A 27,572-nucleotide genomic window follows, 5' to 3' on the forward strand; every position below is an offset into this window, starting at 1 on the left:
ATTCCCTGATTGTGCCCAGAACAGGGACAACCGTCTCCTTTTGCTACCACAAACGCTCCTGCTCCTCATACCCCACACAGGCATAGTGGTGGGGTGCGATGCCCACAAAGGGGGGGACATCTCACCCTAAGGACCCTGGTGAAAGCTGATCCAGGGCTCAACTTGCGCTTTGGCACTGATGGCATCCAGCAAGTGGCTTCATCCCCCCTCCCCATGCAACACAATTCGGGGGGGGGGCTGATGTTTTGCAGCGCCACATTGAGGGCATCACCTCCTGTGATTCTGATGGAGGTGTTTTGATGGAGGGGAGGGTGCGGGATGTGGGGTGAAACAAAGGCCCTGGGTTCCCCCCCGTAGGACCCCGCGAGGGCCCCTTCGGGGTCCTACGGGGGGGGGAACGCGGGCAGGGACCGCCCCGGGGCGGAGCAATCGCGTCCCGGCTTCTCCACTGCCGCCGTGTCCGCCCCGTCGCGCCCCGCCATGGCCGCCCGTTACCTCCGCGCTGCCCCGGTGCTGAGCCGCTTGGTCCGCTGCCCCCTCCCCGCCGTTTCCGTGGGGCAGCGCAGGCACTGTGAGTGTATGGGGGGGGGGGTGAGCTTAGGGGTGGGGGGGACCCTGAGTGTCCTTAGGAACGCGCCCGTTCCGAGTGGGGGTTGCAGCAGTCGCGACCCACGGAGGGGTTTGCACGGAGGGTCGGTTGGATTAGGGGGTTTTGGGGGTGCGATTGGGTCCGTATCCCGCTTACAGCCAGTCCGGGGGGGGTCTCCGGGGCGGCTTTTGGGTCCGTACCCTGCTCAGAGCAGGTCCCGGGGGGCGGGGTTTTGCTCCCGGTCCCGGTTCTACGAGGGGGTTTGCAGCCCAAGCCGTACCCAGCCTCATCCTGGCGGGGTTTGTGCCGCCGGGTTTGGTCCCCAAAGGGGTTTGTCCCCGGGCCCATGGGGAAGTTTTTCCACCCGACCTGCTGCGCGGTGCGGCCCCCGGAAGGGTTTGCTCCCGGTCCCACGTTGAGCTTTGCGGCATCCAGGTCCCATCCCAGCTTCTGGTGCTGGCCCCACAGGGGGTTTGTAGCTCAGCTTGGCAGCGGGGGGTTTGCTGCTGGTTTCACACCGCAGCTTCCACCCGGGTCCTGCTCTGAGGGGTTTGCTCCCGGTCCCTGTGCTGCGCGGGTCCCTGGCTCTGACCCGGCCCCGGTCCCGCTCCGGTGCTGCTCTCACGTGGGGCTTTGCTCCCAGCTCCCACCATGTCCGTGTCTGGGCGTTGCTGACCTGCACTGAGTGCGCCCGCAGTGGGGCTGGTGCGGGAGCAGCCCGGACCGCGGGGGGTTTGTGCCCCGCCATGTGCCCAAGCGGGGTGTGCACCCCGACCTGCACCCAACCCCACCGATGGGTCTCATGGTGCCCCTGGGGCGTCACACCGAGAGCAGAGCCGTGGGGCTGGGGTGCAGGGCTGTGGGGCTGAGCTGTGGGGCTGGGTGTGCGCCCCTAACGTGCCACCGCTTGCCCCCAGATGCTGACAAGCGGATCAAGGTGGCCAACCCGGTGGTGGAGATGGACGGGGACGAGATGACGCGGATCATCTGGGCCTTCATCAAGGACAAGGTAATGGGTCCAGGACAGCTGCTGCTGCGCGGGGCCCCCGCTGCCCGCCCCGCCTCTGTGTCCCGTGCCCGTCCTTTGTCTGCAGGGAGCAGGTGCTGGAGCCAGCCCCGTGTCCGCAGGGACCTGGGAGGTCCCGGGCAGGGGCTGGAGCTGACTGTGCTGTGCCATGGTGCTGTGCTGTGCCATGGTGCTGCGCTGTGCCATGGTGCTGTGCCATGGTGCTGTGATGTGCTGTGTTGTGTCATGGTGCTGCTCCCCGCACACCCGGCACCATGCCCGGGCTCTGACACTCTCTGCCCCCCCAGCTCATCCTGCCCAACGTGGACGTCCAGCTGAAGTATTTTGACCTGGGGCTGCCGCACCGGGACAAGACGGATGATCAGGTCACCATCGACTCGGCGCTGGCCACCAAGAAGTACAGCGTGGCCGTCAAGTGTGCCACCATCACGCCGGATGAAGCCAGGGTGGAAGGTGGGCAGGGGCGAAGGGCCAGGTTCCCCATGGTGGCACAGGTCTGTAGTGGGCTGGGGGCCCTGTGCCCAGTGCTGTGCCCTCCCCCGTGGGTGCTGTGTGGGGCTGGGGACAGACCGTGCTGAGCCGCGCTGGCCGTGCCTCTCCTTGGCCGGCAGCGGAGTCTGGCAGCAGCCCACGGCACGGAGGAGCTGGGGGTGGGGGTGCTGGGGCTATGGCTGGGGGGGGGTCCTTCAGGGGGGCCTCACCTCAGTGCACCCCAGAGTTCAAGCTGAAGAAGATGTGGAAGAGCCCCAACGGCACCATCCGGAACATCCTGGGGGGGACGGTGTTCCGGGAGCCCATTGTCTGCAAGAACATCCCGCGCCTGGTGCCCGGCTGGACCAAGCCCATCACCATCGGCCGGCATGCCCACGGTGACCAGGTGAGCGCCGTGGCACGGGGGGTCCTGCAGCTCCTCACGGACCCTGCCCCACGCTCTGCCCTGCCCTGTGCAGTACAAAGCCACCGACTTCGTGGCGGACAAGCCCGGGACGTTCAAGATGATCTTCATGCCGAAGGACGGCAGCGGGGCAAAGGAGTGGGAGGTGTTCAACTTCCCCGGCGGCGGCGTGGGCATGGGCATGTACAACACGGACGAGGTAACAGGGCAGCGGGGGGTCCGTGGGGGACCTGGCCAGGCTCAGGTCCCACGGGTGTCCATGCGCTTCCCTTGCAGTCCATCTCGGGCTTCGCCCACAGCTGCTTCCAGTACGCCATCCAGAAGAAGTGGCCTCTCTACCTGAGCACCAAGAACACCATCCTCAAGGCCTACGACGGCCGCTTCAAAGACGTCTTCCAGGAGATCTTCGATAAGTACGGGCTTGGAGGAGCTCGGGCTGCTGGGGGTGGGGGACCCGGCATGGCGTGGTCATGGCCAGGCCTGGCTGACACCCCCCTGGACCCCCAGGCACTACAAGACCGAGTTCGACAAGCTGAAGATCTGGTACGAGCACCGGCTCATTGATGACATGGTGGCCCAGGTCCTCAAGTCCTCCGGGGGCTTCGTCTGGGCGTGCAAGAACTACGATGGGGACGTCCAGTCGGACATCCTGGCCCAAGGTGCGGCGCTGTGGGGCAGGTTGGGGTGGGCTGCACGCGGTCACCCTGCCAGGGCTGCTCTGACCCCCGTCTCCCGCAGGCTTTGGGTCCCTGGGGCTCATGACCTCGGTGCTGGTGTGTCCGGATGGGAAGACCATCGAGGCCGAGGCAGCCCACGGCACCGTCACCCGCCACTACCGGGAGCACCAGAAGGTGGGTGCGCCGTGCCCGCGGGTGCTGCCCGCGCCACGCTGCCCGCGCCGGGTGCTGAGCGCTCTCTCTGCAGGGACGACCCACCAGCACAAACCCCATCGCCAGCATCTTCGCCTGGACGCGCGGCCTGGAGCACAGGGGGAAGCTGGACAGTAACCCTGAGCTGATCAAGTGAGCGCGGTGGGACGGGGCGTGCTGGGGCTGTGGGTCCGTGGCTCAGGGGTGCTGGTGAGGTGCCGGCTGCGCCGGAGCCGTACGTGTGATGCTGCCATCGCCAGGTTTGCCCAGATACTGGAGAGGGTCTGCGTGGAGACAGTGGAGAGTGGGACGATGACAAAGGACCTCGCCGGCTGCATCCACGGCCTGGCCAAGTACGTGTGGGGCTGTGCAGGGTGAACACGGGTGCCCATCCCCAGGGACTTGGGTCTGTTGCAGCTCATGGCTGGGCAGGGGTCACACCTCATGCCTTGGGGTGTGCTGCCAGCAGTGGGGACAGGCAGGGACCCCCAGCCATGGGTCGCTCTGTGCCCTGTCTGTACCCTGCAGTGTGAAGCTGAACGAGCACTTCGTGAACACCACCGACTTCCTGGACACCATCAGGAATAACCTGGACAAGGCCCTGGGCAAGAAGTAGGGACCGGGGGCACCCAGCCCCGCTGCTGCGGCATGGATGGAGCCGGCGCCTCCAGCCTGGCCCCGCAGCTCAGGGACAGCTCAACCCTTTTTGTAAGCAGTTTTCTTACGAGTGCTCATAAAGCTTTTCTAGCAGGGATGTGTAGGACCAGGGGCGCCCGCGCTGACTCGTGTACCCCCCCGTGCAAGCAGCCATTAAACGCCTCACCCCGCGGCATGGTGGTGGCTGCCGCGGCACGGGCAGGGAGCGCGGCAGCTCCAGAACCCGCAGGTATGAGATGTATTGCTAAACAGCTCCTCCAACCGAGAAGAAAACCAGCCAGAACGCAGCAGGGGCGTGCACTGGGGTCTGAATGTGGAGGGGGACACGTGTCCACTGGTGCCAGCTCTGCCATCCCCACGAGAACCCCCGGCCCGGTGCTGTGGTGCTGCAGTCACCCGGCACCCCCTTGCAGGGGGGACACACGTGGCAGCTTTTTGGTAATGGGGCCGAGGTAGTGGGGGGGGGGGGGGACCACAGCCACACTGCGCAAGGGGGTCCAGGCTGGCCACCGCTGCGGCCACCTCCATCCTTCCCAAGGTGATGGCAAGGCTGGGGGGCCCCTGCCAACGCTGGGAACACTGGGGCTGGGAGGCGGCACCCTCCAGAGCCAGGCTGGGCCGTTTGGGGATGGGTGGAGGATGCTCCGTGTGGGGAGCGGTGGGACCTGGACGTGTGCAGCTGCTGGCAGCGTGTGCAGGGGATCAGGTCAGCCCGGGGGGCCCAGCCCCTTCCCCCTCGGACCCCATGGCAGAGAGCGTGGAAAGCCCAGCCCGTGCTCCCAGCCCCAGCACTGCCCCAGCTCCTCCTTCCCCCCCCAACACCCAGAGCAGAGGATGGACCCTCTATCCCAAGGGCTCCCCAAGCACTGCCCTCCCCTGCGCCCCGGCACAGCACAGGGGCTCAGAGCAGGCACTGAGAGCGGCTGTGGCTCATCAGCAGGGCCCTGATGCTGCTCGGCTGCGCCACGGGCAGCAGAACCGGCTCTGGTCCGCAGCCCCCCCGCACAGACCACACACGGAACACGGGTTTACAAAGCACATTGGTTGAAGGAAACTGAACGCGGTGAAAAGTTCAATCCAACCACGCGGCACGTCTGACAAAAATAAATTACTTTCAAAATAGCCTCATTGCTCCGGGGGAGCAGCGTCGCCTCGGCCGGCACAGCAGCACCGCGGCGGCTGCGCTGCACCGCCTGCGCCGGGGGAAATACACTGTGATGAACGTGCCCCACGGCCTGCAGCGAGACCCACGGCCCCTCCTGCGGCGGGCAGGGGCTCCTGCCCCATGGGGGCACGGCCGTGGGGCAGCGCCAGGAGGTAGAATCAGTAACACGGCATTGTCCGGGATGCGCCTTGCCCTGCCTGCGGCTCAGCGTGTGCCGGGGCCGGAGCGAGGATGGGGCTGGTCCTGGCTCGGCCCAGTGCAGAGGGGCCGGTGCGGGGCAGGAGCAGGGCGAGGGAGGGCAGAGCCGGGGACATTTGCCATTCCCGCTCCAGGCACTGGGGAGGGGGGCAGGACCCCACCGATGGCGACAGCTCCACCGCGGCTCCAGCAGCAGCAGCCCAGGGCTGAGGCCCCCCTGCACCAGCTCATTGTGCCCATGGCAGCAGGCACTGCCTCTGCCGCCTCCAGCTGCCACCAGCAAAGGCTTTGGACATCCCTGTTTAACCCCTCACCAATGCCAGCAGAGCCCCTGTCTCCAGGGGCGGTGGTGCGGGTCTGGCCGGGTGCTTCACCTCCACTTACCCCACAACATCCACGCAGCCCCCGGCAGCCTGCTCCTGCGCTACAACATGTTGTAGTACGCCATCTCCTTCATGGCCTGCTCCGTCAGGGCGTGCTCGTCCGGAGGGTTGCCCACCCCCCCGTAGCCGTAAGAGTTCTCCTCCTCGAAGTCGTCCATCTCCTGCTGCCCGTCCAGCTCGGTGTGGTCGGCCCCGGCCAGTTCCATCATGGCATCTGGGATTCAGCACAGGGACATCGATGATGGACTCGGGTTAGAGCCCAAAGCTCCCCAGGAGCCACAGCTCTGCTCAGCCAGGGCACTGGTGGGGGGATCTCGGCTCAGGGGATCCCCAGCCATGCACCCAGCAGGGATGGGGGGTGATGGCAGAGCCCTGCCCGAGCAGAGAGCTGGCATTGGTGCGCTCACTGTGTTACACGCAGGGGTCTGCAGCACCCATCCCACCACAGGGACAGGGAGGCATCCTCCCAGCGCAGCCCCTGCCCTTGCACCCCTGCACTGGTGGAGTTGTCCGTGGTGAGGGGGAGGATAAAGGGCAGGAATGGGGGATCCTGCTGGCTCCCCTCAGGGCACGCTCGAGGCTGGGAAACCAAGGGGATGGTCTGCAGCTCTGTCCCCATGAAGCAGGGGTGGCCGCGCTGCACTGCTGCTGCCACAGGACCTGTGCTGGTGCTCCTGAGGCCGCAGCATCTCCCGTCCCCGCTCGGTGTCCTTGCGCAGGTACCGAGGGGGCAGCCGGGGCAAGAGCAGGGGGATTTACCCTCCCACCCTGCAAAACCCTCAACCAAAACCACCACGACGGTGTCACGAGAGGGCACCGTCCTGTCAGGAGATGCTGAAGCCTCAGTGGCTCCTTGAGGAGCTATTTATTAACTTATTGTTCAATGAAGTTAATTATTAATATTAATCTCACTCCTGCTCCCATTCACTACCTTCCTACGGAGGATGGGTGCGTGGCTGGGGACACAGTGGTGTCACCACGCGGTGCTGGCAGGACGAGGGCAGCCTTTGGGTGACGGACATGAGGCTGCCAAAATCCGCCCATCAGAGCTGCCGCAGCGCAACCCAACTCCCCCGCAAGCAGCCGAGAGCCGGGAAGAGCCGCAGCAGATAGAACCACAGCACTGGCCACAGCCTGCACCTACCTTGGCTGTCCAGGCTGATGTCCATCACGCCGTGCTTGACCTTCATGTGCCGGCTGAGGTTGCCCTTCAGGTTGAACTTGCTGGAGCAGTAGGGGCACTTGAAGGGCTTGCTCCCCGCGTGCAGGTGCATGTGTCCCAGCAGGTTGTACATGCGGTTGAAGGACTTCCCGCAGACCTGCGGGCAGCGCTCCCGTCACCGAGAGCTCCCCACGGCACCGGGACCCCACCACGACCTGACCCTGCGGCACCCATTGCTCCACCAAGAGTAAGGGGGCTGCTCCCTCGGCAGGAGGGTGGGGGCCCCAGGGGGGCTGTGCTGGTGCTGCTGGGAACTCCAGCACCCCTAGTGCTCATCGGAGAGAGGCAGCGGTCCTCCTCCTCCATCACCGGGGCCCACTGCGCAGCTCGGAGCAGACTGATGGGCTGTTTGCCCGAGCGAACAGAGGGAGGCATCACAAAGCCGCTTTCCTGCGGCCGAGGACTCAGCCCAGCCTGGCCGGGTTTCTCCGGAGCACAGAGCACCAGGTACTGCACTAACCCCCCCCTCCCCGGGTCTGCTGGGCCTCCCGGCCCCCCCCCATACCTTGCATTTGAATGGCTTCACCGGTGAGTGCACAATCATGTGGGTCTTGAGCGTCTGCTTCTGCACGAAGGTCTTGAAGCAGATGTGACACTGGTAGGGGCGGACGCTGGTGTGAATCAGCATGTGCCGCTTCATGTTGGCCTGGAGGGTGAACTCGCGCCCGCACACCTCGCACTTGAACTCCTTCACGCCCTGCAAAGGGTGCGAGAGCCATGGGCAGAGCCTGGCCCCGGGCCGGCAGCAGCAGCCATGGGGTCACTGCACTGCCCCACTGGAGCCAGGCACGGGGCAGAGCAGGGACTGAGCTCCCCAGGGACGGCCGCCTCACACTAAGCGGAGCTCTGGGCACCGGTGTGTCTGCCTGGGGCAGGAGGTGGAACTGGATGAGTGCTCAAGCCAAACCAGTCTCATCCTGCGATTCTGTGATGTCAGTGGGCTGGAGCCCAGGAGCTGGGGGCGGATTTACCCTCATCACCTCCTCGCAGCTTCCCCAGACCATGTCCCGCTGCCCTCTCCTCCCCGTCTGCAGGTACAGAGGGCACCACTGAGCTCCCGGCCCTCCCTGTGCTGCCCCATGGCCGATTCCCTGGGGCAGGACCCTGCCTCCTGCCTCAGCCCCAGACAGTCTCGCCCAGCCTGGGTATGTGTTTGCAGCCAGTATTGAGCCAGTGCTGCCGAGCAAGAGCAAGGAAGGAGCTGGGACTGCAGGCGCCAGGGCCCATCCTTACCCGTAGTGATGCCCATTCACTGCTGATGAGCGGCCCCGAGAGAATGAATTGGGTGCCTCTGCCACCCGCAGCACCCGTCTCGCAGGGCTCTGGGTGCACGGACACCTCCCTCCCCCGGCACCCGCATCCGGAGCTGGCACATCCCCTCCATGCACATCCCAGGCAGCATCCCCCGGGTGCCCCATCCCCTACCTTGTGTGTGAGGGAGTGCTGCTTGAGGTGGTGGATCTGGCTGAACTCCATCCCGCACTCGGTGCAGACGAAGGGCCGGACGTTCTGGTGCTTCAGCATGTGGTTCTGCAGCTGGCTGCGGTAGTGGAAGGACTTGCTGCACTCCAGGCACTGGTAGAGCGTGGGGCCCTGGTGCGTGGAGAGGTGCCGCTTCAGCTGGGTGAGCGTGGAGAAGTCCAGCCCGCACTCCACGCAGACGTGGCAGCGCCCGCTCTCGTGCTTCACCTCGTGCGCCTTCAGCTCGCTGGGGTAGGCGAAGCCGCGGCCGCAGAAGCGGCAGCTGTAGGGCTTGATGTCGCTGTGCAGCAGCATGTGCCGCTTGAGGTGGCTGGTCTGCGTGAAGGCCTTGCTGCACACCCCGCACTTGTGGGGCCGCGTGCCCTGGTGGGTCAGGAGGTGGGTCTGCAGGTGGCTGGGCTGCTTGAACAGCTTGCTGCAGTGCGGGCACGAGTGCGGCTTGATGCCGTTGTGGCCCAGGATGTGCGTCACCAGGTTGTACTTGGAGGTGTAGGACTTCTCGCACATGCGGCACTGCCAGCGCTTCTGCCGGTCGCCCGCCTCCACCAGGTAGGAGTCGTCGATCTGCACGTTGATGTCCAGCCGGTCCAGCTGCGCCTTCTTGTTGCGCTCGCTGGTGGCCCCGGCCGGCTCCAGCTCGCCCGGCTCCTGCCACCCGCAGCCGGGCTCGCTCTTCACGGGCTCGGGGGACGCGGGGGGCTCGGCCTCGCCGGGGGACGCGGCGCCCGCCTCGAGCGCGCACTCGGTCCGCAGGGCCCCCGTGGGGCTGTCGGCCGCACCGGTGCCGCCGAGCCGGCGCTTGGAGCCCTGCAGCTCGGGGGGCCCGTGCCGGCGCAGGTGCCGCAGGCGCCGCGGCTTCCTGCCCAGGGCGCCCAGGTCGATCATCTTCACGGCGCTGCTCTGCACCGCTCGCTCCGGGCAGGGCTCCTGCGGCGGGGCGCGACGCCCGCGCTGCCGCTCGCCCTCCTCCTCCTCCTCTGCGGGCACCGGCTCCTCACGCGGGGCCTCGTCCTCTGCCCGCTCGCTCTTGACCTTGGGCACCAGCCTCACCGGGGGCCGCTTCCTCCGCCGCGCGTGCTTCTCCAGGGGGGACCCTGCCTCCAGGGCGTCCTCCTCCTGCCCGTCCCCGGCCACCGGGCCCTCGCCCTCCGGCTCCACCGCATCCAGCAACTCCTCGCCCAGCGCCGGGAAGAAGCCGGCGGGGCTGACGGTGGCGCCGAGCAGCTCGTTCTCCGACACCAAGCCCAGGACCGCGGCCTGTGCCAGGGACAGCACCACCACCGCGTCCGTCTGCGTCCCGCACTCCGTGAAGCGATCCATGTCTCGCCGCCTGCCTACGCTGTCATGGCTGGGAGGGACAGACATGGGGGTTAGCGGGGGACGCTGCTCCGTTCTACCCATCACCCCTTCCTCACCCCCGAGCACAAACCCCAGACCGACACGGGTGTTGGCAGCGCGGGTACCCTGCGCCACGAGCCCCAGCACGGCGGGGAGCGGGGAGCCAGGCTGTGGAGGGGCAGCTGGGCTCCACTGCCACTGCTGGCCAGGCTACCGAACCCCGAGGCCGGGATCTGACTCCTCAGGCGCCCCAGAGCTCCCCAGCAGCACCCTGGGCCCAGGCACTCATGCAACGTGGGGACAGCAAAAAGCCACATGTGCTGTTCCGCCCCATGGTCCTTGTAGGAGCGGGGAGCAGCAGCGAAGGGCACAGGGAGCTCGGGGAACCAAAGCCCAAACTGGTCAGGAGAGGGCTGCATGGTCAGTTCAAACCCTGTAAAAGCCTCGGCTCTCCGGGGCCCCCCTGCAGACACAGAGGAGCTGCTGGTGTCTCACCCCCTCCCACCAGCACCAGCCCGCAGCCAGCCAGCAATCCAAGGAATTCCCACTATAAACTACCCGGGAATCCGGGATAGCAAAGCCTGGCGGAGCTGCAGGGCAGAGGGGAGCAGGGCAGGCACTGATGCAGGCACCTCGGGGACGCTGTTCCACCATCCAGCCCCACACACAGCTGGTGGCTGCAGGTTCCCTGGGCGTTCAGGCTGGGAATCTGGGAGCAGAGACCATCGGACAAAGCAGAGCAGAGCGAGCCGAGGAGCAGGAGGCTGTGAAGGCACAGCCAGGTCTGGCAGCGGGGACGGGGAAGGACGCAGGAGCTGCCAGAACTCCCTTCGGTTGTGTCCTGTGAGGGTTAACCCACGCTGTGAGGACGTGCTCAGCTCCCTCGTGCCCGTGGGCCTGACCCCCTGCAGTGAGGACGGGGCAGGGTCCCGAGGGCTGCAGAGCCCCACGGATGGGGTGCAGGGGGGCGCTGGGAGAGCCCCGGCAGATGGAAGCGGGGAGGCCGCTGCTTCCTCCCGCGGCCGGGGATGTTCTCCTACATGTAATTATTGCTGCAGCTACAACAAAGAGGAATCCTACGGGGGAGGTGAAGCAGGAACCGACTCTAAACACGACTACGCCTCCAGCCCGGAGCGCCCGCCCGGTGCGAGGCAGGGCAGGGCTGAGGAGAGCAGGACCCACCCAGCGGGGCATCACCGCGTCCCACAGCCGGGCCGGTTACGGGCTGCGGGATGAGGGGCTGCAGGCACAGCACCGCAGGCAGAGCGCAGGCAGCTGCCTGCTGCCGCCGGGCCCCGGCGAGCCTGGGCTGTGCGTCCCCCTGTGCCGCCTCCAGCCCCCGTGTGGAGACAGGGAGAGAGGAGACCGGGAGGAGGAGGATGGGGGGGGGGGGGGGGAGGAAGAGGATGGGGAGGAAAAGGGGGAGGGGAAGTGCGGAGGCAGCGAAACAAAGCAAGAAGTGGAGGAGGGCGGTGGTGGGAGGAAGAGGAGGAAGTGTCTGAGGAGGTGGCTGCCAGCACCAGGATCCCCTTTCCCAGGAGGCCCCCGGCTGCCTGGGCTGACCAACGCTGTCACCCGCAGCAGGGTGAAGGTCCCTCGTCTCCGTCCTCCTCCTCCCAGTGCCCCCACAGTGCTCCGCTGCCCGAACATCCCAGCCAGGCTGCAGGGGATGGAGAGGTTCCTGCTTGCCAGCCAGCACCGTGCCCATGCATCACCTCCATGCACCCACCCTGCCCCACACCCTCAGCTGGGTCCCAAGAGGAGGAGGTGACAGGCGCCGGGTGGCCGGAGCCGAGCTCCTTCCAGGGAGCACGGTGTGAGCAGCGCTGCTGCCTTGGGATCTGCTGCTGGAGCTGAGGAAGCTGAACTCATGGAGCCTGCTCCCGGGCTCCCAGCCCAGGCAGGGCAGCAGGTCCCTCTGCTCTGCCTGGGCAAGCGGAGCTGGGCTGGGAAGCTGGGAGAGCCTCCTCATTTGGCCTTGGGCTTTGTTCTCCTTCTTGGTTTGGGCAGTTTCTGGTTCGGGCAGTTTCTGGCTCCACGCACACAATGTCTCAGCCCAGATCTCACTTTTCCCAACAACCACTTAGAACAATAAACATGCTGATCCCGGCTGGAACAGAGCGCTCTGACTGATCCTGCCATGGCAGGTGCTGCCAAGTGCCATGCAAGGACAACCAAGGGCAGCACAGGATCCAGCCAGCACCACAGCCAGCTGGCAGCAACCAGGATGGGAGAGGGGAGATGGGACACCGGATGGGACCCGACTGCTCTCCTCCACCTACAGCAGTGCCAAGGGGACTCTGCCCCGAGCACCATGAGGTGAATGAGGAATCTGATGGACTCACACACATATGCTCCAAGAACAGCACCGCTGTGCTTTAAGAATCATTGAATCAACCACATTAGAAAAGACCTTTTAAGACCATCAAGTCCAACCATCATCCCAGCACTGCCAAGGCCACCAGTAACTCCTGGCACTAACAGGACAGCATCTAAAGCAGAAGGAAGCAAGTGGCGGATTCCTGCTTGGGGCTGAGCACTGCTGCTCAGCATGAAGCCAAAGGCCTCGTGTTGCACCATCCCCTACACAGTTCCTGTGAGTGCGGGGCCCAAGGGCTTGAGGAGCCGCTGCACAGGCACCACAGGGGAAGTGGCACCAGGATGATGCTCCTGTTTCACTTCCTGCTCTCACTTCCCTGTTCTGCCTCCCCAGGTCCCATAGAGCTGGCTGGAAACGCCGTTCCCCAGCGCACTGCAATGGAGGCTGGGTCACAGATTTCAGCCTCCCCTAGGAGACACAGCAGCACCCCAGGGCACCGGGGTCTCTGCTGTCCTTGCCGCAGGGATGGGCGGGAATCAGAGAACCAGACTGGTGGGAAGGACCTTAAAACTCACCCAGTTCCAACCCCTTCCACTGGAGCAGCTTGCTCCAAGCCCCTGTGTCCAACCTGGCCTTGAGCACTGCCAGGGATGGGGCAGCCACAGCTTCTCTGGGCACCCTGTGCCAGCGCCTCAGCACCCTCCCAGGGAAGAACTTCTGCCTCAGAGCTCAGCTCAGTCTCCCCCCTGGCAGGTTCAAGCCATTCCCCTTCACCTCTCATTCAGGATTCCGTCAGCCCACCCTGGCACAACAGTCCCAGTATTGCTGCAGTGCCAGAGCACCAGGCTGGGTGCCCAGGATCCTTTAACAAGTGAACTCCATCCTGTGTGGAAAGACAGCCCCCTGAGGGCTGCACTGCCTCGATAACGCCCCAATCAACACATCATCTCCTTGGTGCCAACAAAAGGCACCAGTAAGGACCAGCATGAGCAGCCCATTTGTCACCAATTCACAGCCCTTCCGGGGGCAAGAATCCTGTGCAAAAATAACCCCGCTGCTGCCCCGGTTTCTCCAAACCCCTTCCTCGAGCACCCCCGGCCCCCGCCGACAGCAGGGCAGCTCCCGTGAGGTCCTCCAGCCCCCCCGCACGCCCTCCCCTTCGCTGCCCGCTCCCTGGGCAAAGCCTGTCTCTGTCTCGCTACGTACAACGCTGAGATCCCATTTTGAGGAAGAGCTGCCACAAGAGCAGCTCCTCCCCCTCCCTGGCTCCGTCACTGGATCCTGCCAGGCTGACCCGGCAGGTTTTCACTCATCAAACTCGCCCGGCCCTGCCCAGGGACCACCGCTGGACCTGGACCCTCCTCTGGGCTCGAACCGAGCCCTCAGCTCAGGTTCAGGGGCTCTCCAGCTCCTTTGCTGGCGGAGACACTCACTCGCCCGCACCTCTCCTGCACGTGGAGCTCCACAAGCGCTCCCGGTGCATCCCCTCGGGAAGCCGCGTGTGCCGAGCTCCCGGTGCCCTTGTCCGTGTCTCCGCCGCTCAGGGGCCGGAACATCGCAGCGGGGCCGCAGCCGCGGCTCCCGTCCCTGCTCCTCGGGCTCTCTCTCGCGTTCCTCCTCCCACCCGGGAGGTTTCAGTCCTGCCGCAATCGCTTCCACTCCCCGCTCTGCCCCGGCACACCCTGAACAGCCCAGCCCATCCCGCCCCGCCCCGGCCGCCGCCTTGGAGCCATCGCCAGCTCCTCCCAACCTTCACAACCTCATTTACGCGGCTCTCACCTCCTCACGGGGCTTGGCTGCTACTTCCCTCACCCCAAACCCCTCTCACCTGGAGCCTCTCACACCAGGCAGGTCCCCCCCGCCGCAGCCCTTTGCCCAGCGGCCTCTTCCCCCCACTCAGTGCGTTTCCTGCCCGCTTCCGTATTTTCCGGCGCTGCATCAGGCTGAGCCACCCGTCCCGGGACGCTTTTCCCTTCGCTGGCTTCACTCCCTTGGTTTCACCCATCCGCACCCCCGCGCCACCGGCCGCTCCGAGCTGAGCCACAGTGGACACCGGTGCTGGGAATGGGGCTCTTGGCAATAATCCTGAGCGGAGCAGCCTAAACACAGTACATCTGGGTCAGGAGAACCTTGTTGGTGCCCGCACACGGGGTTTGCTGCAACGACCAAGATCTGATGGGGAGACCAGAGCAGAACCCCCGGGCTCTCGCAGGGCACCGTCCTGGCTGATATCCCCTCTAAGGGTCCACAGCCCGAGGCCGCTGCTGCTTGCTGCTGAGGCTTCACCTCCCGCAGACCCTTGTTCTCCTGCCCAGGCCCTTGTTTTCCCCCAGGCTCTGTTTCCTTCGCTGCTCTCTACACCAGGTGAGCAGTGCCTTCACCACACGTCCCCCAGCCCTCCCTGCAGGAAAGGACACCAAGGGCCCCCGAGCCCCCGAGGATTTGTGCTCTGCCTTCCTGAGGAGCCGTGACCCCTCGGCCAGGGCTGCAGGAGCCTCCCCGCTGCCGCTGTGCTCCACGCTCCATCCGAGGTACGTGCAGGTGGGAGCGGGTGCCAGGGCCCCACTGGTACCGGCAGTGGCTCACCTGCACCTCACCCCGCGCCCGTCCTCAGCATTATGGGCTGCAGGACAAACCCAACAGCACCACGGGAGGACCTCAGGGACTCCTTCCCCACAGAAAGAAAACCAATGCTGTGACCAGAGCAGCACCATCAGGCTGTCCCGTGGGGGGCACAGAGCACCCCCATACTCCTTGCCTTTGAACTGGTGCAGTGGCGAGCCCTGGGGCTACGGGACCCTCACTGTGGGACCCCTTTGCAGGACTCCCGTTGTGGGACCCCCCTGCCGCAAGCTGCCCGCAGCTCTCGGTGCATGGCACAGACAAAGGCTGTGGTGCACCGGGGTCAAACCTGAGCATAAATGGGGCTGAACACGATTGGGTGCAGTTGAGTCAGTGGGGTGGCCTTGTAGGGGTAGGAGGCATTAAAGCTTTCCAGCCATTTCTATCTGAAAATGGGTGATCAACATATGTGCAATACTTGGGAGATAGCTTTGATTTTATGTTTCTTCCTCTCTTAAAAGCAGCTTTCATTTAAATTTAATAAAGGAAACATCAGTCTTTCATCTCCGTTTTCTTTGCTGTTTGCACACGAAGCTCCTCAAAGCACCCACCAAAATTTTAAGGAGAAAAATAGGCTTTTCTTGAAAATCACAACTGAAATGGTCCCTAAAACTGACCCAGGGCGTTTGTCCTGCACCAGCCCCTGGCAGAGCCAACACCACCGCAGTGACCGCCACCACGGGTGAACCAGGCTGGAGTGAGGAGCCAAAGGTCTGAGAAACAGGAACTGATGCGCGGGGCCGGGGGCTGCTGCCCAACGAGCTCCTTGTCGTGAGAGAAATCCAAACTACTCTTAAATCCACCCAATCCACGTCTCCACGTTAGAGACCACCTCCATTTCTGAAGGGAAACTCTTGTTAATGGCTCCTCTAGAACAAAGAGGAAACCTGCTTGTGAGCTGATCAGAAAGCAGAACTGCTCCCTTCAGCTTTGGCTACGCTGACAAGGGAGGATGTGCACGACACCACGTGTATCACGTGAAGTGGTTGGGGGCTTTGACACAACCTAATTTGCTGCATGAGACAGAACCCCAGAGTGGTTTGGGTTGGAAGGGACCTCAAAGCCCATCCAGCTCCAACCCCTGCCACGGGCAGGGACCCCTTCCACTGGAGCAGCTTGCTCCAAGCCCCTGTGTCCAACCGGGCCTTGAGCACTGCCAGGGATGGGGCAGCCACAGCTTCTCTGGGCACCCTGTGCCAGCACCTCAGCACCCTCACAGGGAAGAGCTTCTGCCTAAGAGCTCAGCTCAGTCTCCACTGTTTAAGTTTCAGTTTAAATGATACCAGGATTCATTCTGACCTGACACCCAATTTCCATGTGGGAGCCCTTGCTCCACACATGGGAATTGGGCATCGCTTTGCTCAGTGTTCTGGTCTGGGATGCTTGGCTGTCCTTGCTCACTGAGTACCAGCCCAGTGCTGGCACATGCAGCACCTGGGCTGGCACTGAATCAGGTATCTGGAGCTGAGCTCTGGCACTGCTGTCACGGCACACATGGCACCTCGGTGCCAGCCTCCCTGTGAGCAGGTCGCTGCTCTGCCCCCTTGGCCTCACCATCGCCCACTGCCTTTCATTATCTTTGCCACGCAGCAGCTACATCTGGAAGGGGAACACCAGTACCAAGGCTGAGCGCAGGGAAGGGCTCCCGCGTCACCAGCCCTCCAGAAGGAGATCCATGTGCTCGACTGGGAGCGGGTACCTGTGCCATCACTTCCAAGGGCAGGAGAGGTTCCAGCCCGGGGAGCTCCAGGTGAGCGGAGTCAGCCTGCGAGGAGCAGCCGGTGCTGCTCACTGCAGAGCTGCCATCCCGAGCGCTCCTGGGAGGCAGCACCCACCAACACAGGACATCCCACTGCCCATCCCATGGGAATCGCTCTCCTCCTCCACCAAGTGGAGCCTCCATCCCTCCCTGCCCCCAGCATCCTCCATCCCTCCGTCGCTCCCTCATTCTTCCCGTTTCCCTGGCAACGCCCATCTCGCGCTGGAGATCTGTCCCCTCTCTCCCTCTTATCTTCCTCCTTTCTCTTTCATCTATCTCCTAATCTCCCTCTCTATCCCAAACCCCCATCCTTTGCTTCCTTTCTTTCACTCTCCCTTTTCATCTCCTCCAACATCTTCTCTATCTCAGGGGTTACAATTATTTGAATCTTGCTTTAAAAAGAAAATGATGCACTTCAGGAAGCGCCCGCCCTGCTCCCCACAGCCCACCCGCACAGACAGGACCCCTGCCCCTGCCCAGGCACGTCACTGTGCTTCAGCACGGCCTCTCCAGCCTTCCTCGGGCTGAAAGTGACAGGGAAAAGGGCACTTGCTGAACATTAGAGACCTGCTTGCAGTGGCTGGGCCATGGAAGCATGAGCTGCCCGGGGAGGACAGGCTCTGCCGGGGCCTGGGGGTGGTTGGAAGGAGCAGGGGAAGCCCGGATCACTTCCCGGGACTCCCGTGTTGTGGCGGGCAGCTCAGCAGGCACCCGTCCGAGCGGGTTCGTTGCCACACGTGCATGCCCTGCACCAGGAAACTGCCGTGCAGGGATGGACCGAGCCAGAGCAAACACTGGAGCCATGGGATGGAGACACCTCCCAGAGAGGATGTTAATGCCCAAAGCAGCACTGGTGGGGAGGATGCTATCAGCCCCCAGCTGCTGCTCCTGGGGAGATCCTGGAGCTTTGCTCAGTGGCACAGCAACATCTCTTCTGCAAGGCTCTGAGCCTGACCCGTCAGCACTTCTGCCCAAGCAGCTCTCCAGAAGCAGGACATTGGAGCTGCTGAGAGAGCTCTGCTGGTACTAAACTGCGCCTGGGGAGCAGCAGCTCTGGACCAGCCTTGTCCTGCTGAGCTGTGTGGTGTGACCGCACCAGAGGGAAGGGATGGGGCCCACAGGGACCTGGAGAGGTGGGACCTTGTGAACCTCATGAGTTCAACAAAGCCAAGTGCAAGATCCTGCCCCTGGGTCAGGGCAATCCCCAGCACAAACACAGGCTGGGAAGAGGATGGATGGAGCAGCCTGAGGAGAAGGGCTTGAGGGTGCTGGTTGATGAGATGCTCCCCATGACCTGGCTTCAGTGTGACCCCAGGGATGGGGATACCTTAGGCAGAAGCTCTTCCCTGTGAGGGTGCTGAGGCGCTGGCACAGGGTGCCCAGAGAAGCTGTGGCTGCCCCATCCCTGGCAGTGCTCAAGGCCAGGTTGGACACAGGGGCTTGGAGCAAGCTGCTCCAGTGGAAGGGGTCCCTGCCCGGGGCAGGGGTTGGGGCTGGACGAGCTTTAAGGTCCTTTCCAGCACAAAGCAGTCTGTGATAACCGGTGTCCAAAGGTGAGCAGTGGCTGGGGCCAAGGGGCTGCTCCTGCCTGGACCCCGCTCTCACAGCACGAGCACCCCCAGACCTCCCCGTGCTTTAAGGGGGTGTTTATTTGCGGTTTGGGAGCAGCAGTGTCCGTGGCGTGGTAAGGAGCAGGGACAGTTCCCAGCCCAGGCAGCCCTGTGCCGTCCCAGCTCGCTTCAAAGGCTCCGCGCTGAAACCTTGCTCTCCCTTGGAAAACAGCTTTCTGCTTTTAAGTGAAATAAACAGGGGAAGGAAGACTTTCAAGTTCCTCCTCGCTGCAGCGGCTCCGCAGCACCAGAGTCCCTTTCCTCTCCGAAAATAGAAGAGCTATTCAAAAACGATGCAAGGAGAAAAAAAGGAACTGAATAGAGGAAAAAGGAAAGCAAAAAATGGAGCCCCAAGGGGGTGGGGAAAAACAGAATGAAAAGACAGCAAAAGTAAAGAAAAGGGATGAAAAATAAAGGAGGGGGAAGAGAGAGACAGACAGAGAAGCTTTGAAAAGAAAGAATGCTCCCAGCCTGAATACAGTGTGCGTGAAAAAAAGAGCGCTTGAAAAGAAACAGCCAGATGAAATGACCTCTCATTCAGCGCCCGTGCCAATCACCACCACAATGTAAATCCTTTCTTCTTTTCTGCATTCTCTCTCTTTCCAGCGGGGGCAGAGGGAAGAGGAAGAAAGGGGAGTTAATTCTCAGCATAGCAGAGAATAAATCTGCTCTTTGCTAACTCCCTGAAAGGGCCGCGGAGCTACTTCCAAAAGCACCTCTCCCAGGAATCACACATGCGGCTCTGGGAAGGACCATCCCCACCATTGGGGCTCCCAGAGGAAAACCCAGCACCCAGGGAAAGCCACGAGCAAGGAGCTGGAGAAAACCCCTCTGGGGGCACAAGGGTGGCTCTGGAAAGCAGCCGGTGCCAGAGATCTAGGCCAAACCCCAAACCCTGCGTGGAAAGATGAGGGATGGTTGTGATGGACGCACAACCCAGTTGCGGTCCAGGGCTGCCCCTTCACCCTGCAGACCCCAAACCCCTCTGCACATGGAAGTGGGTTCAGACACTGTGGCCAGGAGAGGCCTGATGGGACCAGCAAAGATGTCCCATGTGTGAGCCCAACAGCAGCATCACCGCTGCCCTGGCACCGGTTAATCATAAACTGCCTCAAAGCAGAGCAATAAACGTGGCTGGAGGTCAGAGGAGCCGGCGCACGAGCAGGAGCTGGAGCACCCTCACAGCATAACCCGGCCGGCTGGTTGGGAAAGGGGAGAAACAACCAACGTGTCGTGAATGAGAGATGTGACACCTCAGGGTGCAAGGGCCAAGGCAAGACCCCCCACTGCAGGATGCCAGTCTCGCTTTCAAGAGCATCAAGGGCCTTATCCTTGGGAACAGTTTTAGTGCAGGTGCTGCATCCCCAGTCAGCTCTGCTGGGCCTGGAACATGGTCACTGTGGCTGAAGGGTCAATTAACACGTTCCCGAGTGAGCCGGCACGCACGGGACATCCATCGCCACTAGCACACCATCACCAACTGCAGTTTGCTCCGGGTATAGGGGAAAGATCCCCGATCAGCCTCCATGGGGCAGAGCAGCGCAGCGCTCCCAGCTCAGTGCCACAAGGAACTGCCTCCAGCACACGGAGCCTCCCAGGCAGAGCTCAGGGTGACACCAGGGAAACGTTAGATCCCAAACGCACCGAGCGCGACGTTCCACAGCCCGCGGGGAAGGGAGGGAGAAGCAAAGCCTTTGGGCAGCCACCAGACCCGCTCCCACCGCGCCAGGCACCGGGCTGGGCCCTCTGGGACCGTCCCAGTTCCAGTTTCTCCAGCGAGCGCTCCGGGAGGCCTCACACCATCATCCCGGGAGCAAACCCGAGCGCCCAGCTGCAAACACCGCCCTGGTTTCCGACCCACGGTTCAGGGTTTCAGATCCTGCTCCACGCAGCTGGGAGGTGCCGCTGGGGCACGCGGGGTGGGAGAGGGCAACGGCTGCGCAGCTCCAGGGAATTCCATCGGCTGCAGCGAGGCTGCTCCGGCCCCTGCCTGCACACATCAGGGTTCATAGGAATGGGGCCGACACTCCACATCACCTTCATCTCCTCAGAGCTCCAAACAGGCTTCCGAGCACCAACGCACCGGCCCCATCCGCAGCCCCTGCTCCATAAGCCGGAATGGTCCCAAACCCCCAGCACGGAGCAGCAGGAACGGAAAGAGTCTGGTTCAAAGCACTGAACTTGTCATCAAGGGAACAAAACCTCCTCCAGCGTGGAGCTGAGCCTGACCGAGGTGCAGGGTGCGACACGGTGACAGGCAAAGCTCCAGCCAGTGAAGTCGGTAACTGATACGGAAAACCCCTCTGGAGCCAGGGGCACTGCGCCCGCCTGCACCCGATGTTCCTCACGCTCCTGGTGACTGCTCTGGGCACCCTGTGCCAGCGCCTCAGCACCCTCACAGGGAAGAGCTTCTGCCTAAGAGCTCAGCTCAGTCTCCCCTCGGGCAGGTTCAAGCCGTTCCCCTTGGCCTGTCCAGGGCCCTGCAGCTCCCAGACACAAGGACTGGGAATGTTCGTACCTTTTACTCTTCTCAATCACCGTTCTAACGTGGATCTCCAGGGCTGGGCTGGCCACAGGCATTTGCCTTTGCTGTGACAGCCCCAGGGCCTGCTTTGACCCCCCTCAGCCCCTGCGTTCATCACAACCTACGTAAGTGCTGTACTTTGTGCTCTCTCCTCTCACACCGAGAAAGTCCTAGAAATACCAAATATTCAGCTGTTGAAATCATCTGCTTATGTGTGTCCCCTGTTGACAATCATAAAGTGAAACCAACCCACTCAAACCGCCATAAGTCACTCACTCTGCAGACAAGATCTGCAGTGACCCTGACGGGCATCACAAGCACATGCTGGAGGAGGAAGAACCTCGGCAAAGACCCTTGGAGCCACGGATGGAGAAGGGAGAAAGAGACGTGAGCAAGGACTGGAGCCTCCCGCAAACACCCATGGGGCGGACACAACAGCAGCTCCAGAGCGATGCAAGGGGCGAACGGGGTTGGGGGGCAGATTGAGCAGTGCCTGCACAGAGCAGGGAGGTGTTTTCTTCCCTCTGAGGCGCTGGCACAGGGTGCCCAGAGAAGCTGTGGCTGCCCCATCCCTGGCAGTGCTCAAGGCCAGGTTGGACACAGGGGCTTGGAGCAAGCTGCTCCAGTGGAAGGGGTCCCTGCCCGGGGCAGGGGTTGGAGCTGGAGGAGCTTTAAGGTCCCTTCCAACCCAAACCAGGCTGGGATTGTGTGATTCTGATATTTAAGCTCCTACTGCACGATGCCCCCATTTCAGAGGGCTGAGGGGTCAGTACTAGAGAGCAGAAAGTCCTCTGTGAGGGAAGACTCCCACAATCCCCATGGATCCACATCCTGGCTGCGACCAGGAGCGCACTCCCTGGAATACCCATCCTTGCAACTCGTTAACTCTTCCCAAAGGCACCCCAGCCCCTGATGATCCCAGTCCCCCCTCGCCATGCTCTGCATTGCCCAGGCCCAGACAAGAAGGGCTGGGCTGCCCGTGATGCACCATGGCCAAATCCATGTTCAGGCTGTGCCGGCCATTAAACTGGAGCCGCAGCGGGTGCCGGTAACGGAGCCATGGTGCCGCACGGTACGGTGGGAGAGCAGCGTGGCGAGGGCAGGGGATGTGCTGAGGCAGCCCCAGCACGGGGCAGTGGGGACAGGTTGAGAGCGGAGGGAGCGAACTGACCCAGGAGCACGCAATGCATGCGGGATTTGACACAAAAGCCGGGAAGGGGCAGGGGAGAAGCGAGCCGGTGTGATGGGCCCTGTGGGACGAGCTGAGGAACAGGGGAAACGGAAGCAGAGGAGTTTTGATTTTAACTGAATTCTCTCATTTCATCACAGGGGCCATTTAAACGTTGCACCGAGGTTGCTTTTCTCACTCACAGGGTCCCAGAGCCCTACAGATCCCTGTTATTAGATGTTCCCCATCAGAACGTGTCTGCTCACACCCCTGTCACAGCTCACACAGCGCATCAGAGGGATGCTCACTGCCGTGATCCCCAACCGCTGCCACCCCAGGCGGGGCTCAGACCCTTCCCCATTCCTCATGCTGTGAACAAGCACCCTCTGCCTGAACACCTGGTGGCATTCCCCATGGCATCATCCCTCCTGCTGTACTTAGAGAGCAGCATCCCATCCATCAGCACTTCCAGGCTGCATCCCAGAACTCCTCAGCAACACTCAGACCTGATTTCTGACTGATTCCGTTCATTTATAGCCTTGGAAGCTGAGGAACAGTTACAGGTTTTCCTCCTTCGCAGGTCACTGCTCAGCTGCCCGCAGGAATCCCACCATCGCTGCGCTCCACTGCCCTTCGCTCCCTGAGCATCACCTCTGGGGTAAACCTGGACTTCACGGACTCCCCCCGCATCCCTCCCCACCAGCGCTGCGGGTGCTGAGCAGCACAGGGTGCTCTGCCCTGCACCTCCCGGTGCCTCGTCCTCCTCATCCTCCCTCACACCAGCACACAGCAGATCCTGCATGCTCAGCGACTGCACGGTCCGTGCCACCGGCTCGCACAGCCTGAGGCTCCCCCGTGCCCAGGAGCGGGTCTGGCCATCTGCCAGCCCCAGTCCCCCATTCCTTGCTCCCAGACCGGCACGGCCCCAGTGCCACTTTCCTCTCCCCAGCCTGGGGAGGGACTTTGCCAGCTGCAAGTTAAAACCAACACACTGGGGCTTTAAACCATCTGTAGGACTGCGATGCTGCTGGAGGCTCCCAGCAGTCCCCAGGCTGCAGGACACCCCTTGCTCTAGGTCAGCATCCTGCATGGCCTCCGGCGCTCCAGCACCCTCTGATCCCTTTTTATCCCGGGAATGAGCCTCAAGAAGTTTCACCTGAACTTCCCACAAGCTTTTCCTTGCCCTGCACAAAGGAGCAACCAGAACACTGCCCATCTCCCCCATCCTCTGCTGTGGAATGAGACGTGCCCAGAGAAGGAAGGAAGGAAGGAAGGAAGGGTGGGAGATGAGGCTTTTCTTCCCACTTGAGAAGGTTCACAGTGATCCAGGATCGAAACAAACAAGAAACCTCAACCCCCACAGCCACCTTTCCTTTCCCAAAGCCTGGGATACTTTGTGGAGAGCACAGTTCGAGTGTTCAGAGTGGGACGACGGTGACAGGATGAGGGCACCGCAGAGGCTTCGTGCTTGCCAAAGGTTTTACACATGATGCTTGCACGTTGTTTTCATTAGAAATAGGCTCCTGCCCCTCTCGTGCTGGGCAGAGCTGGGGGCAAAAGCCAGGGAAATTTCAAACTCTGTTTCTCCCCCTTAATTTAAAGTTTGGGGAAAACCCCCTGTGTTACAGGTTGGGAACACAGGGAGGGATCCCGCTCCTCCGTCCAAACCAGGGCAGGAAGAGCCCCCGAGTTTCTCAGTCACAGAAACGGCTCCAGCAGGAGCATCTGCCCCGGCTGAATTCCTGCCCCACGCCTGGGGGCAGGAGTGTGTTTTTTAGGGAAAAACTAAGGATGAGCCAGGTCCCTCAGCCAGCACAAACACCACCGTGACACGCGAGGGAGGAGGAGGGCTGCGCACGGGGCTGAGGGGGGGAACGCGGGACAGGGACAAAGGGAAAAGGCTCATCACCAGATCCCAGTCCTCTACCCCTAAGGTCAAGCTCAGGCACCTCAGTGGGGACCACGACTCATCCTGAGGGCTCCTGGCACATCCCAGCACCATCCTCACCAACCACACTGCGCCAAGCAAGCTCCGGGATGGTATCTGGGGTGCCTCACGTGCTGCCCCTCATGCTGGTGTGCCCGCACCCGGGCAGGGGTCCTGCTGGCAGGGACAGGAGCTGTGCTCATGGGCCAAGGGGACCCAAAACCAGCGGAGGGAATACACCACTTCCAGCTGCACGGCAGAGCAGGATGGTGGCCGCGCTCCTCCCTCTTCACACCGCGTTTCCTGAACTAGTTTAGGAGCAAAAAACCTTTGGATTGAGGTTCAATGAAACCAACTGCAAACATGGTACTGGAGGTCAAACCCAACCCTGCCAACGCCACACAGAACAGATGCAGGGAAGATGCCCCAGATCCCCCTGCTGCAGGTACCCGCATCTGATCCCCCCATCATCTCCCGGGCTCAGGCTGGGGACGTGTCCCAGTGGGCAGCAGAGCTCAGGTTATCGTGGTCTCAGTTACCAGTTCAGAGGGATGGGATGGGATTGCTGTTTGAGAGGGCGTCCATGGAAGCCCTTTGCAGCAGAAGAGCCCGGCCCAGCCAGACTGTGGGCTGTGCTGATGTTGGCTCTCACCAAGGGACATGCACAGGGGTCTGGTCCCAGCCCTGCAGCCCATGCCTGGAGCCAGGTAGCCCAGGCCCTTCAAGGGGATGCTGAGAGGAGAGCCCCCGCGAACGCCAAGGGTGAGGGGCTGCCTCCAAGCTCAGACCCATTTGTTAAACTCCTGCTGCCAGCCCAGGCTGCCTGCACCAACCACGCTGAGGCCAGCGCCACCGGAACACGCAGCAAGCACCACCGGGCTGGTTCCGAGCAGCTGCAGGAGACCGCGCCGAGCCGGGTTTGGGACCATGGTGTGCGACTCTGAGTTCACCCACTGCTGGGCCCAGACTGTGACCCGGCAGGAGGTCAGGCTCTGGGATGCACCTTCCCCTCCCATCGCAGCCCTGCCTGCCCACACAGCGTGCAAGGAAACTACTAATGATTGACTTCTTAATTAATTATAACTAATTTAACCACCGCATCCTGTTGATTACAGGAGCTGCACAAACAGAGTTTCCCGAGCAGGGCCGCAGCAGACAAAGCAGCCCCCGGCCCAGCAGCGGTGCTGTGCCCCCTTCCGTGAGATCCCCCCCGGGGCCATCGTGGGGCTCCAGCCCCCGGAGCTCCCAGGGTGCCTCTGTAATGGACCTGCCCGGTGGGGACAGGGCAGTGGGGACCCCCAGAGCCACCCCCAACTCATTTCATTGCAGCCCCCGCCCCTGTGGGTGGGGGGGGTCACGCTGTGCCCTCTGCCTCGAAACTGCCCCCGGACTTGGGGTGAGGTCCAGGCGGGGCTCCCCGCCTCTGCCCCAGCCCTGAAGGAGGAGAAGCAGGGGCCGAGGATGCTGGGGGCACCCCGGGGTGCTGCCGGCGCCCCTATGACCCCCCCCCGGCACCCCACCCCCCCCGCTTGATACCCACGTGGCCTCCCGCCGCCGCGCCCGGTGCCCCGGGAAACGGGAGGGGTTGGCTCGGGGGGGGCTCCCCCGTCTCCCGGTACCGGCCCCGCGGCCGGGCCCCCCCGGCCGCCCCCCCCCCCGCCGCCGCCGCCCTCCCGCAACTTCCCCGGCCCCGCGGCCGCGGAGAAACTTTTGCGAGCGGCGACCGGGAAACTTGGCGGGGAGCGGGGGGGCGGGCGCGGGCGGGGCGGGCACCGCCACCGGGACCCCCCCGGGGCGCGTGTCTGCGTGCGCGTCCCGCTCCGGTCCCTCCCGCCGCCATCGCGCCCGGCTCCGTTCGCGGGAGAAGGTGGAAGGGAACGGGAAGGCGGCGGCTGCTGCCCGTGGCCGCGGAGCGGCGGGGGGGCAATGAGGGGGGGCGGGGGTGTCCGGTCTGCTCCCCCCCTCCCCGGTTGGAGCAGGGGGGTCCCGCGGCCGGGACTCACCGTGCGCTCCGCGGGGCGGCGGCGGCGGGTGCGGGCCCGGCGCTGGGTGCGCAGGAAGGAAGCGGGAGGGACCGCGGCTGACGTGAGGGATGCGGAGCAGCAGCTCCTCCTCGCCCGGCCCCGCCGGCCGCCCTTTATCTCCCCGCCGTGCCCCCGCGCCCCTCCCGGTTCCCCGAGCACCGTGACCCCCCTCCCGCACCCGCACCCCCTCGCCGGGTCCGCCCTCGGTACCGGGTGCGGGGAACAAAGCTGCGGGGCGCGGCTCGGCTGTCGGTAACGGGGATGGGGGTGTCCGATGGGCCCCCTCAAACCATCCCCACCGGAGACTCCTGGCCCCTTGGTTTTGAGGGGGGATCTCACCATAAGAGGATGCCTGGGGAGTCACGCTGCATCCAGGGGGGACCTGGTGGGCATCAACGGTGATGGGAGTATGGGAACCAGGATGTGCACCCCAGAAACCTTGGGGGGGGGCACAGCAACTGGAAACGGCCTCCCCAAAAAAAGGGATGAGTGGGATTTGGGATGTTGGGGTGCTGGGGGGATGCTGGGCACCCCCAGATGCTGGATGGGGCTGTGGTGGGTGGGAGAAGGCGGCAGGTCTGGGGCTGTACCGAGGGTCTGGGAGCAGCACCGTGGCTCCCCCTGCGAGGAGGACGAGGGTCTGCGCCTTGGGATGAAGGTGCGTGAGGAGACCGCTAGATCGGCTGGAGCAGAGGGAGGATGGAGATTCTCATCTCCATGGAAGCAGGAGGAGCCGGACAGACGGATGGCGGCAGCCAGTGTAGAACCGCAGCCCTTTGTCTGGCAGCTGCTGCTCGGCTTCGGTTTGGGTTTTTCTTGCATTCCTGGGTGAAAATCACCCTCACCAGCCCCTTCGAGCTGCCCGTGCCCGCCGCGCCCTGCGCCCTCCAGCCACGCATCCCCCGGCCCGTGGCTGTGCTGCGGCTGGCGGGGCAGAGACCAGGCCCGGTGGACGCAGCCCCTGGAGCCACCGTCCCCCCGGGTCGCAGCCGCGCCCCCCCCGCCCGCGCCCCTCTGCGGCCCGCTCAGCGCCCAAAAGGTGCGGGAACACCGAGGGCTCGGAGCCGGCCGCGGCCAGAGCCGCTCCTCTGGGGTCCCGGCGATGCCCCGGCTGCCCCGGAGCCGTGGGGCCGGGCACAGGGGACGCCGGGCAGGGGCGGGGGGCAGGAACGGGCTCGGCACGGCCATGGGCAGTGCAAACCGGGGCGGTGGAGATGGGAGCAGCCGGCAGCCAATCAGGAGAGGGAGACAGCAGGAGCTGCAGCAGCCTCAGCCAATGGGGACGTGCAGACACGATTCCGCCGCTGCCGCAGCCGATCCTAGAGGCACAGGGTCATCCCGGCTGGAACGGCCTTCGGGATGATCCGGTGCCCCCGTTCCGCGCACTGCCCCGGCCACCACTGAGCCGTGTCACCGAGGCCTGGGCTGCACGGGGGGCGGACGCTTCGGGGTGGCTCCGGCACTGCCCTGGGCAGCCTCCTCCAACCCGGACGCCCCTGGTGACCGCCCCAGCCCCGCGGGGCCAACCTGCGGGGAGCAGCACCCAGCTGGTGCAGCACGTCACCCCGCTCAGCCAATCAGGACACAGGGATTCAAGCCGGAGCCAGCTCAGCCAATCAGAAGGTGGGGACACGATCTTCACACAGCTCAGCCAATCAGTACACAGAGATTCAATCCGGAGCCAGCTCAGCCAATCAGAAGGTGGGGACACGATCTTCACACAGCTCAGCCAGTCAGAAGGCGGGGGCACAATCATCAGCCAGCTCAGCCAATCGGAAGGTGGGGATTCAATC

The 27,572-nt window shown here is 63.6% G+C and overlaps 2 protein-coding genes across 5 annotated transcripts; one reads left to right on the forward strand and one right to left on the reverse strand.

Moving 5' to 3' along the window:
• The first annotated feature begins 441 nt into the window (after positions 1 to 441).
• On the forward strand, positions 442 to 5,159 carry IDH2 (isocitrate dehydrogenase (NADP(+)) 2). The gene is made up of 11 exons (XM_065688820.1): positions 442 to 571; positions 1,507 to 1,598; positions 1,904 to 2,069; positions 2,333 to 2,493; positions 2,567 to 2,710; positions 2,788 to 2,924; positions 3,019 to 3,170; positions 3,250 to 3,362; positions 3,436 to 3,533; positions 3,641 to 3,733; positions 3,909 to 5,159. The coding sequence occupies exons 1-11, from the start codon at positions 481 to 483 to the stop codon at positions 3,994 to 3,996; spliced, it is 1,335 nt and encodes a 444-aa protein (XP_065544892.1). The 5' UTR covers positions 442 to 480; the 3' UTR covers positions 3,997 to 5,159.
• ZNF710 (zinc finger protein 710) lies at positions 5,065 to 25,847 on the reverse strand. Of its 4 annotated transcripts, XM_065688818.1 has the most exons (6): positions 13,589 to 13,810; positions 8,695 to 9,835; positions 8,431 to 8,598; positions 7,511 to 7,702; positions 6,928 to 7,102; positions 5,065 to 5,997 (listed from the first exon to the last, which is right to left on the reverse strand). In XM_065688818.1, exons 1-6 carry the CDS (start codon positions 13,699 to 13,701, stop codon positions 5,825 to 5,827), a joined length of 1,962 nt encoding a protein of 653 aa, XP_065544890.1. In that variant the 5' UTR covers positions 13,702 to 13,810; the 3' UTR covers positions 5,065 to 5,824. The 4 variants fall into 4 exon arrangements, with proteins under 4 accessions (XP_065544890.1, XP_065544891.1, XP_065544888.1 ...); XM_065688819.1 differs by lacking the exon at positions 13,589 to 13,810 and adding an exon at positions 25,759 to 25,847 and having other exon boundaries at positions 8,431 to 9,835; XM_065688816.1 differs by having other exon boundaries at positions 8,431 to 9,835; positions 13,589 to 13,809.
• Positions 25,848 to 27,572: the final 1,725 nt, after the last annotated feature.

The sequence above is a fragment of the Lathamus discolor genome, chromosome 8 (assembly GCF_037157495.1).
Source record: "Lathamus discolor isolate bLatDis1 chromosome 8, bLatDis1.hap1, whole genome shotgun sequence".
NCBI lineage: Eukaryota > Metazoa > Chordata > Aves > Psittaciformes > Psittacidae > Lathamus > Lathamus discolor.

Excerpts from the sequence above, each read along its gene's own strand:
- IDH2 (XM_065688820.1), top strand. The coding sequence starts at position 481 with ATGGCCGCCCGTTACCTCCGCGCTGCCCCGGTGCTGAGCCGCTTGGTC. Across the intron at positions 572-1,506 it reads CGTGGGGCAGCGCAGGCACT|ATGCTGACAAGCGGATCAAG; the intron begins GTGAGTGTATGG and ends GCTTGCCCCCAG. Across the intron at positions 2,494-2,566 it reads GGCATGCCCACGGTGACCAG|TACAAAGCCACCGACTTCGT; the intron begins GTGAGCGCCGTG and ends TGCCCTGTGCAG.
- ZNF710 (XM_065688816.1), bottom strand. The coding sequence starts at position 13,701 with ATGTTCCGGCCCCTGAGCGGCGGAGACACGGACAAGGGCACCGGGAGC. Across the intron at positions 7,103-7,510 it reads TGAAGCCATTCAAATGCAAG|GTCTGCGGGAAGTCCTTCAA; the intron begins GTATGGGGGGGG and ends CGCTGCCCGCAG. Across the intron at positions 5,998-6,927 it reads CATCAGCCTGGACAGCCAAG|ATGCCATGATGGAACTGGCC; the intron begins GTAGGTGCAGGC and ends GCTGAATCCCAG.